The sequence below is a fragment of the Gobio gobio genome (genome assembly GCF_949357685.1).
Source record: "Gobio gobio genome assembly, chromosome: 11".
NCBI lineage: Eukaryota > Metazoa > Chordata > Actinopteri > Cypriniformes > Gobionidae > Gobio > Gobio gobio.
Genome location: NC_137104.1, coordinates 43,315,635 through 43,336,186, shown reverse-complemented (window position 1 = coordinate 43,336,186; position 20,552 = coordinate 43,315,635). Strand labels below are relative to the sequence as shown.

At 36.7% G+C, this 20,552-nt stretch overlaps 1 protein-coding gene across 1 annotated transcript; it reads right to left on the bottom strand.

Annotated features, from left to right (window-relative positions):
- Window positions 1–9: 9 nt before the first annotated feature.
- On the bottom strand, window positions 10–20,279 carry LOC307134023 (uncharacterized protein). Its single transcript, XM_079829447.1, has 9 exons — window positions 20,078–20,279; window positions 14,363–14,421; window positions 12,938–12,958; window positions 12,509–12,784; window positions 10,838–11,140; window positions 9,804–10,091; window positions 9,514–9,692; window positions 2,804–2,896; window positions 10–598 (listed from the first exon to the last, which is right to left on the bottom strand). Exons 2-9 carry the CDS (start codon window positions 14,406–14,408, stop codon window positions 188–190), a joined length of 1,617 nt encoding a protein of 538 aa, XP_079685573.1. The 5' UTR covers window positions 14,409–14,421; window positions 20,078–20,279; the 3' UTR covers window positions 10–187.
- Window positions 20,280–20,552: the final 273 nt, after the last annotated feature.

The following is a 20,552-nucleotide window of genomic DNA, read 5'->3' as shown; positions in this document are numbered from 1 at the left end:
GTTTTTTTTGTGAGTGCTGTTGTCTTCTCGCTTGTCTTGCTTATTCGACAAGCCATTTGTTAAGCATCAGATGAGTCCAAACAAGGTGTAGTGTCATTTTAGAAGTGTAAGATGTTGAGATGTTGCGAATGAAAAGTGGCCGCACTGGTGTAATAGACGTTGGTTAGTGTAACTCAATTTACAGTGCTCAGGTCGTGGTTCCATTAGTTGGATCCAATGAAGCGGCTTTCTCAGAATGTGGCGAAGGATCTTTGCTCGTCTTCGCATCCAGCTCATTCACTTTGGCCATTTCCTCAGGCATGGTTGCGCCGATCAAGTCGCCATCTATCTGAGCCCCCGATTTGGTCTGGACAACAGGGCTGGCGCTCAGAATGGAATCAGGGGTGCGAGTGGCACTATGGTCGCTCTCAGAAATGGCCGGGGGGAGAGTGTCAGACTCAAGAAGGAGCTTGTGAGAGGTGAGATAGTCGGGTACGTCTGTGTCACTGTCCAGAGGAAGCCCTGAAGTGGTGAACTCTACGCCGGAGTCGTTCATCTCCAAGAAGTGTTTGTCAGATTGGAGGGCCTGGTACTGACCTGGTTTTGATACCTCAAGACCCTAAAAGTGAAGTTAAATTAGAACCACAGAACTGTGAGATGAATGTCTGAACTATTCAAATAGTAATACAAAAAAAGAAGAAGAAAAAAGTTCACCTAGAATAAAAATTCTGTCATTACTTATTTGTATGTTAATTTAACATATTAATGTTAATGTTAATTTAATTTAATTTAATTTAATTTAATTTAATTTAATTTAATTTAATTTAATTTAATTTAATTTAATTTAATTTAATTTAATTTAATTTAATTTAATTTAATTTAATTTAATTTTATTTTATTTTTTGGTCAGAACTATAAACATTCGTTGTACAAGCTGCATTACAATTCTTTAAATATTTCAAATACTTAATTAAGTATTATTTTTATACTATTATAGTTGTATTAATGTTCTGAACTATATTTTCTTTTTCTTTTTTTTAGTAATTTTGTTGATTTTGTAGTAATTTGTACTAGTTTAAATATTTATTAGTTTAAATATTACCAATCAGGTTTCATTTGCTTTTATTTCAGTTTTAGTTTTTTATTTCCAGTTAGTAATTTTAGTAATTAGTAGTAATTTTTCAACTCAAGTCAACATTTCTAATTTTCATTTAGCTTAAGTTCTTTGAATATTTATACTTTATTTTAGCTTTATTTCAATTTGTTAAACAAATGTATAGTTTAAGATGAATTTGATTATTTTTAGTTAAAGGTGTAGTGTGTAGAATTTATGAGGACCTATTAACAGAAATGCAATATAATATACATATTGTTTTCAGTGGTGTATAAAAACCTTACATAATGAACCGTTATGTTTTTCTTACCTTAGAATTAGCCATTTCTATCTCCATACACCACGGGTCCCCTTACAGTGAAATTGCCATTTTGCGCCGTCATGTTTCTACAGTAGCCCTAAACGGACAAACTGCACTACAAAGCGCTAGTCACTCTCTGCTCTCTCTGACAACAACATTGTTGTCCTGTGTCGGCCACTGTAGCTTCTCTATGTGCTTCGAAATGGACGAGTGAGCGGTGGGCAATTGCAATTCACAACCACACCGCTAGATGCTGCAAAAATTCACACACTGCACCTTTAAAAGTAATAATCCTGATTTTGGACAACATGAGGGTGAGCAAATGATGACAGAATTTTCATTTTTAGGTGAACTATCCCTTTAAAGGTTTAGTTCACCCAAAAATGAAAATTATCCCATAATTGACTCGTAGGTGTGTATGACTTTCTTCTTTTAGCCAAATACAATTGGAATTATATTCAACCGGCCTTATGCAAGTCGAGTTCCAGCCAAAGTGTGACCTTTGACCTGACGCATGACGTATTGAAGAATGCAGAAGCATAGAAGATAGAACAAAACAAAACACTGATCACAAAATATTTAAATGAATCTTTAAAGAGAAATGTAAGAGGAGCTCGAGTTTGTTGCCCAGCCCTACTTGTTTGAACCTACTCTCACCTAAGCTTATGCTACTAACAGTGATTATAGTTTATAAAGTTATAAATATGGATATTTTTCATACAAAAACCCATCACTTTGCTTCAGAAGGCATTTATTAACCCACTGGAGTTGTGTGGAATACTTTTATGATCAGATTTTTATGACTTTTTGGAGTATTAAAAACATTCTATTAAAAGCTCTATTCACTCCCATAATAAAGCTTGGAAGAGTCAGGATATTTTTTAATATAACTCTGATTGTGTTTGGCTGAAAGAAGAAAGTCATATACACCTAGGATGACTTGAGGGCGAATAAATTATGGGATCATTTTATTTTTTGGGTGAACTATCCCTTTAAATGTTTGTTCAACCAAAAATGGAAATATTGTGATACATTTCTAGCGTTCTGACATAGAACCCGAAGCACTGCACTGTATTTATTATGTCAACAGCCTAGGAGACTGACACAGATGAGAAGAAATTGTTGAATAAATTTATTATTTTTGTTTTCTCGCTGCTCCATAACATTAAGGTTGAACCACTGTAGTCACATAGACTATTTTAACAATGTCTTTACTACTTTTCTGGGCCTTGAAAGTTGCAAAGAAGGGGTTCAAAAAGCTCTTGGATTTCATCAAAAATATCTTAATTTGTGGTCTGAAGATGAACAAAGGTCTTACGGGTTAGTAATTAATGACAGAATTTTATATTTAATTTTTGGGTGAACTATCCCTTTAACATCATTTTGACGGAAAAAACAAAATCGCCTACTTTGATCTCAACTTCTGTGCTCTCAGTGTTGTTCTCCCATGTGGACTGTACGGTGGACTCCTCTGTGAATCTAGTATAAACTTCTTGAACCACCTGAAAAACATAAACACACAAGTTAAAAATAATCATACTGTCTGTTGGTGGTCCCACAATAGCATTAAAATCATAGCAAGGGCTTTTTCACACTAGAGCTTGTGGTTCGAACCAGAGTCCATTAAAGGCAAGTTTGGTTTGTTGGGCGTGAAAGCTATTTTTGAACTTGAATACATGCTCGTTCACGGGTCTACTTGAAAATGGCAGTATGATGGATGTTTTATGTGGATTATGTCAGACATTTTTGCAGAAGTGTACTGCTATTGATATTGTGATGTGAACTGTCAATTTTTGACAGTCCAAAAAGTGGCCCGATTTACCTGCATCTTACAATGAATCAGTCATTCCTGTTTGCCTGCAGAAATTGCCTCTGGCAAGTATCCTGCATTCTTTGCTTCTTTTGCCATGACAGACGCAAGTGGCGTTAAAATCTGCTAGTGAAAATCAAAGGGACTAAAATATGAATACAACAATGAATATTGAATTTTGCTTTCCATTTTTTGCCTCCTTCTCCTGAGCTGTTATCTGGCTAGAGTGGCAGACAGCTGCTGTTGGTAATCACATTGGGCTGGTGATGCAAACGTGTCACAGTTTGGAGCCAAATAATGCAATGTTGAAATGTTGTGTGAAAGCAGGGGCAGGGGATGGAAATGAATTCAGGTTCAGACCAACCAAATCACACCAAGTGTGAAAACAGCCTGAGAAATCAGCAGATCCAGAATAAATATTCTGCACACACATTAGGGTTGTTGGAAATAGAATATACTGTATACTGTAACATTGTGAAAACTGGACGATGCAAAGGGCAAATATATCGGATTACTTCTGATTTCAAACACAACAACTCTCCTGTATTTGGCCCTTCACAGTGTCACAAAATATATACAGTATGAGCATTTTGTAAAAACCCTGAGGCACAATAACCCATAATTTGAGGGTAAACACAATGATGTCACAGACAAACACATGGACAACATGAATTTCACTATAGGCTGGCAAATGATTAATTGCTAGAGTCTTGTTTCTATATTCAGAATCGCATACTAGCATACTATTACTTTTTCTGCAGTATTTAGCATATTGTGTGCAGAATGCTTGCTATGGTGAGGGACGACAGCAGTGTGAAATTTGATATCAAAAGAGGGAAATGTTATGAATGAAACTTATTATAACTACAGTTTACGAAAAGAAAATAGCCTTATAGTCGCCTAATGGAAGAGTTTGCGACAAATGTCAAATTAAATGAACGCATTGACAGCCAAATGTTTTTATAGACATATCAGAATTACACAGGTAACACAGCATATGCACTGACAGAATACATTACCTTGACAGGAACAGTTGTTTGAAGTCAGTGGCTTATCTGGTTACACAACATACATCTTAAGAGTGTAAAATATTAATACAGTAAACCAAACACCGCAAAGGAATCAATCTAGTTTCATTTCAAGTCAAGACCATTATAAGCAGTGTTGGGGAGTAGCTAGTTACATGTAACTAGAGTACGTAATTTAATTACAAAATAAACCGTTATCAGTTACAGTTACTGAGGAAAAATGTGTAATTAAATTACAGTTGCTTATGAAAATGTTAATGATTACAAAGGGGGTTATATCTGAATATTTTCTGTATAAAGCTAGGATATGTTGAGTATTATTAATTTGTTGCTTTGCCTGTTTTTGATGTGCACGATGTCTCCTGCCATTTAAAGTCCGTTTAGTAAAGTGATGCTATTCTGATGATTTTGATTGGTTCTTGTTTGAATTTGCAGAGCACCACATCTGCCAATTACATCAATCCACATTACTGCTGAAAGCTTTAGGCTACAACCTGTCTTAGAGTCGCCATGGAGAGTGATAAAAAGGAGATTCAATGCTGGAATTTAGAAAAGTAATCAAAAAGTAATCCAATGTAATCAGTTACATTACTTTAATAAAGTAATTGAAATAGTTACACTACTTATTACATTTTAAATCGGGTAACTTGTAACCTGTAACCTATTACATTACCGAAGTAACCTTCCCAACACTGATTATAAGAATGACCAAACACTTGAAACGGATGAGGTTTGGCGAACAACGCAAACAAACTAATTAACCTGATTAAACTTTCAGTTAAATAAATAAATAAATGTTTGAAATCAAGCTTCCTTGTGTTATTGCACAGCAAAAAATTTCCCACAGCACCACCTAGCATCTAACCAGCGGCATTACCGATACAGTGGGTTTAAAGTCCCTGTGAAATAATTTGTTTTGGCTTTTAGTATGAATATGTTAGCCTTACTGTTATCTATAAGCTACACTTTAAAAAATAAATGCTGGCTTAAAAATAACCCAAGTTGGGTTGAAAATGGAAAATGGGGGCGGGACGCTTCAGACTCTAGAGAGCATTTTATTGGACAGAAAATCTAAAAAGTGCAGAGTGATGTCATAAAAATCATTGATCTATATTGGCGGAAGTGAGAGACTGTATGTTTTGAATGCTTATATCTTCTAAATGCGAATGTCATTGTTTTGGAGCACACTACACTCTGGATTAAAAATAACCCAGCAATTGGGTTGTTTTAAGCAAACATTTATCCCAACCGCTGGGTTAAAACAACCCAATTGCTGGGTTAGTCCATTTTCAACCCAACTTGGGTTATTTTTAACCCAGAGTGTATCACTCTGCACTTTTTAGATTTTCTGTCCAATAAAATGCTCTCTAGAGTCTGAAGCGTCCCGACCCCTACATTATAAATAGACGCTGAAGCTGCTGAAATCGGTCATTGTTCTCACATTTACTATTTTCTACATGGTGAATGGCACATAGGGCACTATATAGGGGATAGGGAACGATTTAGACAGTGTAAATATGCTTTCCAATGGGGCAAATTAAGTCTAGTTTAATATTAGTGTCACGCAAAACGCCGCAGCGCAAACAAACACAGTCTGCTCGGGTCCAGAGACATGAAAGCAAAGTCGCCCCAGACCAAAAAACGTATCGGACCCATTTGAATTCTGCACAGAATGCTATATTTTAAAGCGATATGGAAATTAGATGGAGAAACGGTTAGAGATTAGGAGGAAACTGCAGATTTGACAAGCTCACCGGCTCTGGCCGAGCTGTGATATAAACAAAACGCTATTGGTTATTTTAAAAAAGGGGAGGAGCTGTTCGATATGTCCCGCCCTGTCTTCCTGTTTCAGTGGAAATATCGTCAACACACTGAATAATGCTGCACGTTTCAAGACACTTCAGTGGGCCTTTAAATGTGTTTTTTGAAAATTACATCATTGTGGCAAGTCTAGTGTGAAGTATGCAAATGTTCACTTCCCCAGCTCATTATTTGACCCAAAAATGAAAGTCTGCTGTTAATTTGCTCACCCTCTGGCCATCCAAGATGTAGTTGACTTTTTTCTTCTAAGAAATTAAGTCACCTATATCTTGGAAGGCCTGAGGGTGAGTAAATTATTAGCAATTTTTCATTTTTGGGTGAACTATCCCTTTAAATGTAAAAGAAGAAGTATATATTGTGTAGTATGCAGTATGCTAGTATTCCATTCTGAGCATAGCCTTATATCTATTCTGTATCTAATTTGCAAAGCTAACAATACGAATTGTGAAAGAAAAATGGTTAACAATTACAAAATCTGCAACAATGTCCAAAGCAATTCAATATGAGCAGGACATAATTCAAATATAAAGTGACTCCATTAATCACTGCCAACCATATGTACACATTCACACAGCAGCATATAAACAGAAGTCAGCACACATATACACACATACACATAGATTCATATTTACCTCTCCACATATATTGCATATGTGCATGTGTGTTTAAGCACAGCAGAAGCTTTAACACACAGGTGTATGTACCTTTATACCTATTTATATTAAGAGTTCAAATTAGAATCAGTGCAATACACCTGAAGTTACTCATCTCAGGAGATCTGAGAGGAAAACGAAGGGAATAATGGACAGATACACAGTCACTAAGAGTGACAGAAGGCATTTGGGACTCCTATTGAGCTACCACAACACCAATACAGATTCATCAATTTAGCAATATAAGAAAATACGACACCGGAACGCAAAGCTCTCTCACCCAGCAGGGACTCCGTCAGATGATCCTTTAGGGGGGAGAAATGAAGTGTTAAGCTAACCACCACAAAACCTCTTTCAAATAAATGTGTTTGGATAAAATACACACATTCAATCTCACTTTACACTCCACAGACGAACAGCCAGATTATTTTTGTATCGACTGATGGGTGATAATAGATAAGACTGGCAAGATTGGATTGCTTTGTTGTTGGAAAACAGATGCATTAGCAAGGTTTCTAAGGGCTTCAAACAAAAAGGGGACATTTTCTTAAAGCTACAACAACATGCCATAGGAGGTTTTATCTCACAAGGTTAAAACAGGGTAAACGCAAACTACTAATTACCCAGTAATAGTGAAAATAATTAAACAAAATCATATAAAAATAAGAAATAATTAAAAGGGGTAAATCCGTATGTATGGATGTACAAAAAAAAGAGACTTACATAAACACAGACACATATTTTTGTTCAATTACATTTGCTGAAACTGATTTAATAATCATTATATATTGTATAATCACAACCTACAGTAACGTTTAAAAAGTTTGGGGTCGGTAAGAATTTTTAATGTTTTTGAAAGAAGTCCTTTATATATACTAAGGCTGCCTTTGTTTGATCCAAAAATACAGTAATATTGTGAAATATTATTCCCACTTAAAATAGCTGTTTTCTAATTTAATTTATATTTTTAAAGTATTTTATTTCTGTGATGACAAAGCTGAAATTTTAGTAGCCATTACTCGAGTGTTCAGTATCACATGATCCTTCAGAAATCATTCTAATATGCAGATTTGGTTCTCAGTATATATTTCTTCATATTATTATTAGCAATACTGAAAACAGTTGTGCTTCTTAATATTTCAGGCTTATCTGATGAATAAAAAGAACTTGAAGCATTCTAAATGGATTTTTGTAACAATGTCTTTACTTTTGATATATTTAATGCATCCTTTCTAAATAAAAGTATTAAAGGGGTCGTGAATTGAGAAATCAACTTTCCCTTGAGCTTTTGATTTATAAAAGGTCATGGTAATATAAGAATATCCTGTAAGTTTCAGAGCTGAAAACTTCCTTGTTAGTCAAAGAAAAGCTTTTATTGACACCAGGCCCAGCAAACGATCGATCTCAGAATGTGCCACACCTTGACATCAGCGTGTGGTGAAGCACCGCCTCAACAGAACAATAACAAACGCCTGATATAAAGCTACACCGGATCGAACTTCTAAGCAATAAACATACCGCATAAGCTTCATTCGGATTCCAATATTATGAATGCATGGATGAACTTTATTTTTAATGAATATTCAGCTCACGTGGGGAAGACATTGCGTTCCTTCATTTCACCACGGATTCGTTTGTAAACAAGGGACTGGATTTGCAGACAGGATGAGATTACATGACTGAATGAAGCAACACACTAATGTGAGTAAAAAATATTTTTTTTATATGTGACAGTATTGCATTGTTACAGATCGTTTCATATCTATTGTGTGTCTAACTGAACATACCTTAAGCACACTGTCAAAGGCTGAAGAATACTTTATTTGTGGTGTTGTTGGTTCATTGTGATTCAGGATCAGACTCGGACATTTATGGGCCAGGGCTTGCAAAGCCCAACGTTCCAGGGCTATGTGTTTTCCAGACAGGCTACCAAAACGTAAGCCCGGTCTACCAAAACGTAAGCCCGGTCTGCTTAAATAGTAACATTTTCTTGATGTGCGTTGTTCACTCTCTTGACTTGATATTTGAAGGAAAAATACAATAACGGAATTTTTTAACATGCGGATTTGTCTGACTCTACAGATTTGTGGAGATTGGAGCTTTAGCTTTAATTTCTATAACTGTTTATTTCACACCAACATAATGAATTGTTCTGCATCTGCGAGAGTGTGGGCGGGCTTTTGATGACGCACCTCAACTCCCTGCTATCCACCGCGCAGATTCCGGTCCCGAGAACGCTACTGCGCAGGCTCTGTCCCAAATCTGTGCAAGATGTCAGCGGCGTGTGCGGGCCTCCGAAAGCTTCAACTCTCGTCAGCGGACGCAAATGAAGTCGCGTCGTCCATATTGTTTTATGGTCTATGGAACTGACAGGGGAGCTGAAGCTCATTAAATATGCAAATCTTATCCAATCCTAGCCATGGGCGTTAACTTCCAAGTCTTCAGTGCGGCACGCCCATAAAAACCAAGCGTTCCAGGAGAGAGCCTCAAAACCAGGGCAGAAAATAGCCTATTACTTATAACGTTCGCGTGGTTTTTATATTCAAAAACATCATGATGAATAAGTTGACCTCAGAATACAGTATAAAAAAATTAAAAAAGCCACTTCATGACCCCTTTAATTCATTTTCAAAACAAAAAAATCTTACTGACCTCAAGTTTTGAACGGTAGAGTATTTTCCAACCTTTAATAAACTGTCCAAATGTAGAGGAGTAGCATCCAACATATGTGTGTTTATTGATTTGTGTTCAATAAAAAAGTAAACATTAATTCAGTTTTATTATATGCCTGAGATGTCTGGTTTTACCTGTCTGAAAGCTTCTCCATCACCCTTGCCAGCCTGCTGAGCGATTAGAGAGATCTTACGTTCTCTCTCCGTCCGGCGGTGAACCTTGATCAGACAGGACAGCAGACACACCAACAGCAGGAACGCCAGCAGAGACAGCAAGGAGATGATCGCCACATAGAGTTGTGGCAGCTTATAGGCTGTTATGAGAGAGGATAGGATCATGGGTACAGAAAATAGACCACAATTTGTTAGTCATTAAAATCCAATCCAAACACAATCAACAGTATGTTCTCAAATTCTCTACTTACGCTCCACGTGAAGGTAGACGTCAGCTATGCGGAAGCCTGAGAAGTCCATCACTCGGAAGACACCCATGTCGCTGACTTTGACCTTCTTCAAGTAGAATATGGATCCTTCCACAGACGCCCGACCCTCAAAAACAGACTCAAAAGGCACCGTCAACTCTCCCTGGTCCATGATGATTTGTTCCTTGTGGTCAGAGTCCGGGATGTAGACCATTTTGACTTTGGTGTGGTCCACGTGAAGCTTGATCTTCAAGGTTTCACCATAATTCAAGTGATCAAAGATCTGATGATCTGTGAAATGGAAAAAAGCAAGGATAGCTCAGACTCAAAATTATGGATATATACAGATATTGAATCTTGAATTCAATATTAATGCACCAAATTCCTATGTACCTGCAAACAGCTTACAGTAAGACTAATGAATTATAAACAGAAAGAATATAATTAGAATTATCTGATTAATATATGTATTTAAAATGTATTAAATATTTTAAAGTTTTTTTTTAACACTGGTGTCCTATCATCTCATGCCTAAGAACAGACATTACTTACACTAAAAAAATATTATAATAATTGTTATGCAAAGACGCATGGTTTATTCCTTCAATGACCAGCTGATGTTTTAATTTCATTAGTAAGACATATTTTTAGAATTTAAGACATTTTTATATTCAAGAAATATTTAGATTTAAAATAGCATGTCAATACCGATATCACCATCTTTGTGCTAGTACAGCTTTGTTTTTAGAGTTTATTTTAGATTTATGTCAAAATGTCAAATAAAAACTGTGGTCAGAGGGTCAGTTCCTGTCTAAGCGGACAGTTCTTGACCAGAATAAGCTGGAATGTGGACTAAAATTTGAGTATTTTGTGCTTACATGTCCTTTTTTATCCGTTATTCTCTCTTTTCTTCATTTCCTCTTTGTACTTTTACACTACTTTAAGGCATCGACACATAAGTCATGTAAGGCTTTCTCTTTTATCAAGCGCTGAAACTGTCTCCTCGTATAATGCACTCACAAACATTGATTCTGCACCTTTCACGTTGAGGCAGGCCCTCAATCTGACTTTTTCATCCCTGTCCACGATGGTGTAGCTGCCCTCATCGGCTCCTGTAACCAGATGGAGGTTGACCCTCTTCTCGCCCACGGTGAGGCGGTTCTCGTACTGTTCCGTGGGGATGCCGGTCTGGTTGAGGAGAAGCACAGGTGGTTCCTCTGTGGTCTGGTTAACTGGAGTCAGAGCTCCAGGCCTGAACTCAAGGGTGTATGGGCCGATCGCAGGGTTGATCGGGATATGATATGCGTCTCCATATTTCACCACAGTCTCCAGTGCACAGTCTAGAAGAAAAACAGAACGCAAATACAGGTGAACTGAATACCTATGAGGACATTCTTTTCAACAACTGTGAAATAAAAGTATGAATAAATACTGTTATTTGTTTTATCTGTGATTCAGTGTCTAAACTAACAAAATATTAACATTAATGGTTCCATCTTGCCCATATATATACTGCTCTGAAAATAATAATTATATATATATAATTATAAATAATATAAATAAATAATCAATAATATATATATATATATATATATATATATATATATATATATATATATATATATATATATATATATATATATATATATATATATATATATATATATATATATATATATATATATTATTATTATTATTTTGTCTTCTTGTGATTGCAAAGCTGATTTTTCAGCATTATTACTCCAGTGTCACAGGAGAAATCATCAGAAATCATTCTAATATGCTTCTACAGTATCATTCTACAGTTTGGGGTCAGATTTCTTTTTAAAGACATTAATACTTTTCTTCAGTAAGGACACATTAAATTGATCATAGGTGACAGTAAAGACATGTATAATGTTACAAAATATTTCTATTTCAATTAAATGCTGATCTTTTGAACTTTCTATTGATCAAAGAATCCTGAACAAAATGTATTTTCTACAAAAATATTAAGCAGCAATTACTGTATATACTGTATGTGAATGTATACTGTATTAACTTTTTTGCTCATCAGCCACTGTGGCTAGTGGTTTATCAAAGTTACTAGCCACTAAGCAATTTCACTGGCCAAAATTTTGACATTGATACCATGGGGGAAAACTGCCAAATAGATATGTATTTTTAATATAATCTCATAATTTGGCAGCAGGTATACTTTTGCTACTGTCTCTTTAAGACCTGACGCACGGCTCCATTATACTGTTACATATGCGTGTTCACCTTCACTTAAAACTTAACTGTTTATGTGAATACTCGCCAACAAATGTTGTCATTATTTTGTGTGTATTTGACTGTTAGAGCAAAGGAACTCAATTTAGTACGAGCCCGTACTACGAGGTGGCTTTATGTGCGCATATTTCGAGTGCGAGCACAAAATCTGAGGGAATGAGTAAAATTATGCGCAATACGCGCAATCCCACGAGTGAGTAAAGGGGTTTGTGTGTCAACTCTCTGTCTGGTATCGTGCATCTATTCTGCAGAAAATTAGTAATGGAAGTGCTATTTCAGTATTGATGATAACATGTTCAGTAACAGTATTTTTCATAACATGTAGTGACCATAGCTTTTAATCATTTAAAAAAGCATTTTGCTGAGTGAATTCTATCCAGTCGTTTATGAAATAACCAACAGAGCAAGTACTTATATAGTGGTATTGTAACTTTTACCTCTAACAACAAGAATGATTCGTCTGACATCAGCTGGGGCCGCAGAATTCTTCACCACGTATGTGCCCTCATCCTCCTCGCCCACATCTTCCAGGATCAAATGGCTGATGCGAACGTTCAGTTTGGCTCTTTGATCCAGAATTGTCCCGTTCCGCAGGAGAACCCGCTCTAACAACGGCTCCACCCTCGGCTTGAACAACACCTCTGAGGTGTCTAAAGCCGACACAGGAATATGAACATCCTCTCCAAAGAAAGCAGTGCGGTGTTCATCTTTAGCTGCATAGTGACCAGAAAGACAGAAAGTCAGACAATATAAATTACAGAAAATTGCGAAGCATATATTAATAAAAATGTACATATAGGAGATAGAGGATCTGTCCTTAGTAAGTCGCTTAGTAATTATAATTATTATAATGTCAGATTCATTACCTTTAATGGTTGATGACCAAGCTGAATAAAAAAAAGAAATAAAAAAGGTAAATACAAGTATAATCAAGGCAAACAAAGCATTCATTTTTTAAATATCTATGTGTTGTCTTCATTTATGCTACAATAAAATTACATCCATGAGTGAATGTTGTATTAAAGTTATTCATTGTGATTAATAAAATGCTGGCCAATTTTACCATCTTTTTAACTCATTGATACAGCTTTGATTTCATCTTAATTAATGCAGGTGTTTAATAATTGCTCTTATCTAACTGCAAATATCAGAGTTAAAAAAAAAACTATAACAGAACATCCTATAAAACTGTTCAGAATGCCACTGGCAATATGAGAGTGTATATGTGATCCTGGACCACAAAACCAGTCATAATGCTCAATTTTTTGAAATTGAGATTTATACATCATCTGAAAGCTGAATAAGCTTTCCATTGATGTATGGTTTATTAGGATAGGACAATTATTTGGGCAAGATACAACTATTTGAAAATGTGGAATCTGAGGGTGCAAACAAATCTAAATATTGAGAAAATCACCTTTAAAAGGTGTCTAATTGAAGTCTTAGCAAGGCATATTACTAATAATAATACATTTCTGATATATTTACGGGTAAAAAAATATGGTATAGGAATCTTCGTGGAACATGATCTTTACTTATGTCCTAATGATTTTTGGCATAAAATACCTTTTTTTAATTTTGACCCATACAATGTATTGTTGGCTATTGCCACAAATATTCCTGTGTGACGTATGAGTGGTTTTGTGGTCCAGGGTCACATATATGCTCAGGTGACAGATCAAATTTCTATTAGATCAAATTTAGCTTATCTATATAACTGCAGCAAAATAGCAATGAATTTGCTCTTATGCTCTCACCAACTAAATCCCTTTGAACTTGGAAATCAGCAGTTATGAAGGAGAATAACATGGAGACAAGTCTCTCTCTCTCTCTCTCTCTCTCTCTCTCTCTCTCTCTCTTTATCTATATGTATGTATGTCTTAAATATGAACAAAATCTTAAAACCTTGAATGAAAAACTACTATTGAAGTAATTTACTCCTAACTCAAAAGACAAACACAAATGAAAATGCAAACATTGTGCTTTTAAAAACCAATGGCCTGAATATACAGGCTCTAAAAATATATGCCTTTTTGCTGACGATAAAAATACACTGGGAAAAGAGTTTCCCTTCTCTGCAGCACGAACAATATGAAAGGACTATTAGGAATGCTGCCATGTCAAACTGCCAACTGTGCACTTTCAGTCCATCTTAAGATAAATTATGCTGCAAATGTTGCCCTTGTGAAATAAAGCAATTTAGAAAACAATGCAAATGAAAAGCATTAGTTGTACCAACATTTATTTTTACACTTCAGAAATGTGTTCTAAAGAGGTTTTCAATCAGTTACCTGAACACAGGAGGGTTGTAATGACTGCCACACACGTGATGCTCATTTTGGCTGGATATCTGTGTAAATAAATGAAACTGTGAATGGTGAAACAGTGAAACAAGCAAAACATCTATCCAGGAAGATATGAGATGAAATAATAATTGATGATGCCTAATATAGCATATGAAATGGCCTATAACATTTTCACTTAATTTGATAAATTATGTTCACCGAATTAGAATATGGTCTCTCGAGCTATGCATTTAAAATGAAGCCAAAAATTTCAATTCAATACATAAAAGGATTTCATAAATTCTTGATGCAAGATGACACTAAGTGAAGAGGCTTAAAAGAGATTCTGGTCATATAGCGCTAGTTATCTAACTAAAGGCCTAATCCTGAATCATTAATGCGAACTGAATCCACCCTCGTACATCAAATGAGACCACTATTGCTTTTAGGTTAAACAGACTGTACAGCAGAGTGACAGTTTGATCAGTGTCTCTTTGAAACACTGTAGATCTGACTAAGGGAGGTGGTTAGTTGGCTGTCTTTCAAACAGTAGCTTTGTAATGAACACTGACCATAATGCCATGACATCCAGTTTCTGGCAGAAGCTACTTGCCCAGACTGAAGGCAGCTGACAGTGCCACTTCTTCCAAAAGCCCAGAAATCTCTACCAGACTCTATCTCTCCCTTATAAGGTTTACCTTTTTAATCCATTCTTAACCAATATGTTGAGCCTATGGAGGGCCTTATTCGGAGTGTCTATTTACATTAAGTGCAAATAGCCCTCCTTGTTGGCAAATGCTATATTTGCACCAACTCTGCCCACGGATGCCTGGTTGGGCCTGACAGAAGGACGGAAGACACTGGTTAGTGTGCAGCAGTAGTATAAGGGGTAAAGCGTGCGGCAGGAAGTTTTGACACAATCGAGGGTCGAATCCGCCTTTTGCCGAACTAGCTCTAATCTTTTCCCCATCACATATCAGATCGAAAAAGGCATTTATTTTCAATAAAAATTAAGAAAATATTAGAAAAGTGCAAATAAAGAGTCTAACTTGTGTTTATCGGTTAGGGATAGGTATAGGGAGGGCTTTATTGTCCCAAGAAGGCAGCATTCATTTAATAATTTAAACAAATATAATCATTTACACTCTTTTAATTTTTTGCATCCTGTTTATTGTACAACAACACTGAAGTGTAAATAGTATCTGGCACTATTTATAAGTATAAATATCATCTAACTAGTGTAAATAGCATCTAGCGCTAAGAAATGCTGCTATTTTCGCTTAAGGGCGCTTTCACACCTACCATGTTTGGTCCGGATTTTCAGACTTTTCAGTTTGGTCCGAATCAAAATTACAGATGTGAAACCTCCCCCGGACCACGGTCCGCACCAAAGAGACGAAATTTGGTCCGACGAAAAGAGGTAGTCTCGGTCCGGATCAAACTGAACAAAGGTTTGGTTTGTTTCTAGTGTGAAAGTATTTTCTGTATGGTTCGTACTTTCAGACCATTTACAGGAAGTTCCTGTTTATGTTTAAATATTATAATGTTATTTTTAAATTTCATCTAGGCAACATTGATTATGAAAAGTGAAAAAATGCGCAGAAAGGTCAGAAATGATTTTGATAGAAATTTTGCATGATTTTGCTTAGAAAGCCTTTCTTTAATGTGAATTTCATTTGTATAAATTGTATCTTATTTTTAATCAACGTTTAATCATATAATTGCATGGATTTAATAAATAAGAAGCAAATAATCTATAGCAGCCAATAATCGCGGGAGCGATCACATGCTTTGTGCATGAACTGGAGCGGGTCTCAAATAAACCAAAGCTCAGCAGGCTACTCGTCTCACAAACATGAGAAATATGTGTATATAAAGCTTGAAATGTCCACTTTTAAATTTAACGAAAAGAAAATAGTCAAGCAATGCGCACTGTTCAATAGTGGCAACGATATGCGTCCGTTCATTCATTCTTGTTAAAGACGCTGACGTCAGACACACGTCCGTTTACAAACCAATCAATGTCAAGATGCAGCAAACATAGATGATGACGAGTGGACGCAAGTGTGTCATGTAAAGTTCTTTAGTCCACTCGCATAATTGCAATGTGAAACCAAACCAAAACTAGCCAAATGTATAAAATGTATCAAAACATGAACTTCGGTTCGGACCTTGGTGCGGACTTTCAGGTGTGAAAACGCTGTGTTAAAGGATTAGTTCACTTCAAAATGTCCTGATAATTTACTCACCCCCATCTCATCCAAGATGTTTGTGTCTTTCTTTCTTCAGTCGAAAAGAAATTAAGTTTTTTGAGGAAAACATTCCAGGATTTTTCTTCATATATGTATTTCAATGGCAACCAACGGGTTGAAGGTCCAAATCAATACAGTTTAAAAGAGCTTCGAAGGGCTCTGCACGATCCCAGCTGAGGAATAGGTTTTTATCTAGCGAAATTATCTGTCATTTTCAACAATTATTTATTTTTTTAAATAATTTTTAACCTCAAATGCGCAACTTCGGAGTTGTGATTCTTCACGACGCATGACGTCATGTCGGAAAGGTCACGGCCGGGACGTACGTGGAAGTGCCGACCCAGTGTTAAAGGTGTCATGAACTGGCTTTTTAAAAAATTTTATACTGAGGTCAACTTTTGACGTTTGGGTGGTTTTTACATTCAAAAACATCATAATGAATAAGTAATAGTCTATTTTCTGTCATGGTTTTAAGGCTCTCTGAAAAACGCTCGGTTTTGATGGGCATGCCGCACTGAAGACTTGGAAGTAAGCGCCCACGGCTAGGGATTGGATAAGATTTGCATATTTAATGAGCTTCAGCTCCCCTCAGTACATGTGGGGATTGTTTTGAAAGTGTCAGGGGAAACGCTCACAGGGCTCGCAAAATGCCTTTATCAAACAAACACGATTCATCTCTCATCCACCCGCGACTGATTGGAATGTTATTTTTGTATTACTTGGCCTGCCCGATCAGTGAATATAACCGCAAACCGTACACGCACACACACGCACAAGCACAAGAAAGGAATGTTATTTCACTATTTAAGATAGCCCGTCGACAGGCTGGTGATACATTTTGGTAGCCCGTCTGAAAAACACATAGCCCCGGGATGTTGGGCTTTGCGAGCTGGCGTTACAAGTCCGAGTCTGATCACGAATGAACCAATAACACCTTCTCCAGCCTGTGACAGCGTGCTAAGGTATGTAATCAATAGATATCAAACGATCTGTAACAATGCAATACTAACACATATAAAAAACATGTTTTACTCACATAAGTGAGTTGCACCGTTCCTGTCGGATCCAATTTAAAAGGCTCAGCATTGTGTTTTAATCTCAATATGTCTGCAAATCCAGTCTCGACCTCTATCTTGTTTACAATCGATTGCGCAGTGAAATGAAGCGAACAAACGCGCAATGTCTTACACACGTGAGCTGGAACCGACATGTTTATTGCTCGGTAGTGCGACCCCTTTAGCTCCACGAGTCGGTGGGCGGGCTTAAGGCAGCACTTCTGCATTCTATGACGTCAGTGGTCGACATATTCTGAGATCTCTCGTTTTCTGGGCCTGGTGTCAATAAAAGCTTTTCTTTGACAAACAAGGACGTTTTCAGCTCTGAAACTTACAGGATATTCTTATATCATGATGAACTTTTATATATCAAAGGCTCAAGGGAAAGTTGATTTCTCAATTCATCACCCGTTTAAAGCGAAAGTGCAAAGAATAAATCAAACGCCTTTCACAAAAATAAAGGTAAAACAACGATGTTGGACAATTTTAAAGTTGGAGGAGTTTTTCGGCACTGGGTCGGTACTTCCACATACGTCACACATGACCTTTCCGACGTGATGACGTCATGCGTGGTCACGCATTTGAGGTTAAAACATTTATTTATTTATTTTTAAATGACAGATCGTTTCGCTATAAGACCCTATTCCTCGGCTGGGATTGTGCAGAGCCCTTTGAAACTGCATTGATTTGGACCTTCAACCCGTTGGTTGCCATTGAATACATATATGAAGAAAAACCCTGGAATGTTTTCCTCTAAAAACTACATTTCTTTTCGACTGAAGAAAAAAAAACATGAACATCTTGGATGAGATGGGGGTGAGTAAATTATCAGGAAATTTTCATTTTAAAGTGAACTAATCCTTTAATAGCATCTATTGCTATTTGAACTTAGTGTAAATAGCATCTATTGTTGCTGCTGCCGTCATTATTTTCAATAGTCTGAATTAAAAAAAAAATAGAAAGAAAGATTCACTAGAAAGATTTTTTAGATTTTTCCACCACTTAAATATTTAATGTTATGTGGCAAAAAGGATCAAGATTGGGAAGCGTGAAAGAGAAAAATACAATCTTCTTTGTTCTAGTCCTTTGCCAAAGTATAGGCCTACTCTTTGGCCTCATCTTGAATCAGAACTGAACGCCTCCGCGTGTAAACGAACTGCATCTGCTCCACTTCCACTTGATTAACAATCGATTTCATAACACCGCATATTTAGAATAAATCTGTTTGGTTTTTATAGGCACTTCACCCGAAACCACGCTCATTTCTCATTCTTAATAGCGTAAGATATTACGTTAAGGTGTTTTTTTTTTTTGTTTGTTTGTTTTTTTGAATGAAATAGAGTGAGGAGACGCTGACAGGTCATGTTTCAGCGCGTGCATGCCTTTTAAATCGCTGACTCAGTCAGATGATTGTGATTTGTGACTCTACTAATTAAACGACCAATTAAATTATCTTTCATAAAGGATTCAGTCGGTATTTTACATGGTTAACAAATACGTTCGTGAGGGAACGTTGCGCTTTAGACACCTTTTTTCCTTGTTAACCACACGGGCCCGCTGATGCGACAAGGGTGTGTCACAGTCTTCTGCTGGACCTGTCCCATCAAAAGGATTCTGAGGACCCCTTTTAACACGAAATATTTTCGTTCTTTTATGCAGACATACAGGCCAAGCTTCAACCAAGCAGGTTACATAGCCTACAGAAACGAAAACACGCACGACAAAACGTGGCGACCACCGCTCTTTTATTTAGCGAGATGATAAACAGACACTGAAATAACGCAATGTCTGTCGGTTGTCTTATGTAAACGAACTGGTGCGTCGGGAATTGTGGTTATACAGTAGCGCTCAGCGGCATGGCGATAATAAAGTCACGAGTGTCCACTAGCCTTTGAGAGCAGTGTGTCATGGTATGGGCAGACAGTGTTTGATGTCCCATTCAGGAGGAAGCTGCATCAATCGTCAATGAATTATGAATCAATATTTTCTCTTGTTACCAATACGGCCACTTCCACTGCACTGAGGGCACGCTACAAAACCAAGATGCTAAATTATGTTTTGATACAAACGAGCAATAACAAATGAACAGTCGCTATAAACCTAAACCTGCGCATAAATACAACATTCTAATAATTGTGCCAAAAGGTTTTACGTCTCCACACAGTTCTGCATTTAGCCTATTATAACAAGGCTATTAAAATGTAAGGAAAATGTCCCGACGCGAACTGTTTCTTGCTTGGTAGTATCAATAGAAACGCCCTAAATCATCTGTGTATCAGTATATCTGCATCTAAGAATAAAGTTATAAAGCAGTAAACGACAAAACTACTTGATTTATCCCTATTATTCATGTTGCCTTAAGCATCCGGATTACACATTCTTAAATATAGCTAATAAAGAAGTGCTGAAATTACCTTTGTAGGCTGAAATCCAAATCAGCAAAAGGACTGGCACGCTATATGAAAGAAATTGTGGTTTAAAAGGATGTTTTTCGTCCTCCTATTTCGCAACCCTTCTTCGTCGCCCCCAATCTGCCAAAGAAAGACACTTCTGTTTTACAAATCGGCGTTATCTGGAAGACTTCGGCTGATTTCGCTTTAAAGACAATTTACGATCGGCTTTGCTCGGATGCTGTCGTTCATTTCCGGGAAATCACTCTCGCCTATTCTTTACAGAGAGCAATCACGTTTGCACAAATCCTATAGCTAATAGATAAGCGTAAATCCGTGTAGCACAGAACAATCCAGTCTTTATGCTCCTGCTTTGCTCACTGCTAAGAGCTGAAGTAGCCTCTAAAATATGTGAGCTGTCAGCATCTTACATTAAAGCACTACTTAATGATTTCATCTTCTCTATATCTCAAGAGGAATTAGAAGAGGAAAGCAGGCG

Bases quoted from the DNA above. Each gene is read 5' to 3' on its own strand.
- LOC307134023 (XM_079829447.1), bottom strand. From the start codon at position 14,408: ATGAGCATCACGTGTGTGGCAGTCATTACAACCCTCCTGTGTTCAG. The intron at 12,785-12,937 runs GTAATGAATCTG...GTCACTATGCAG, and splicing joins TTGGTCATCAACCATTAAAG to CTAAAGATGAACACCGCACT. The intron at 10,092-10,837 runs GTGCAGAATCAA...TCCATTTCACAG, and splicing joins GGCCTGCCTCAACGTGAAAG to ATCATCAGATCTTTGATCAC.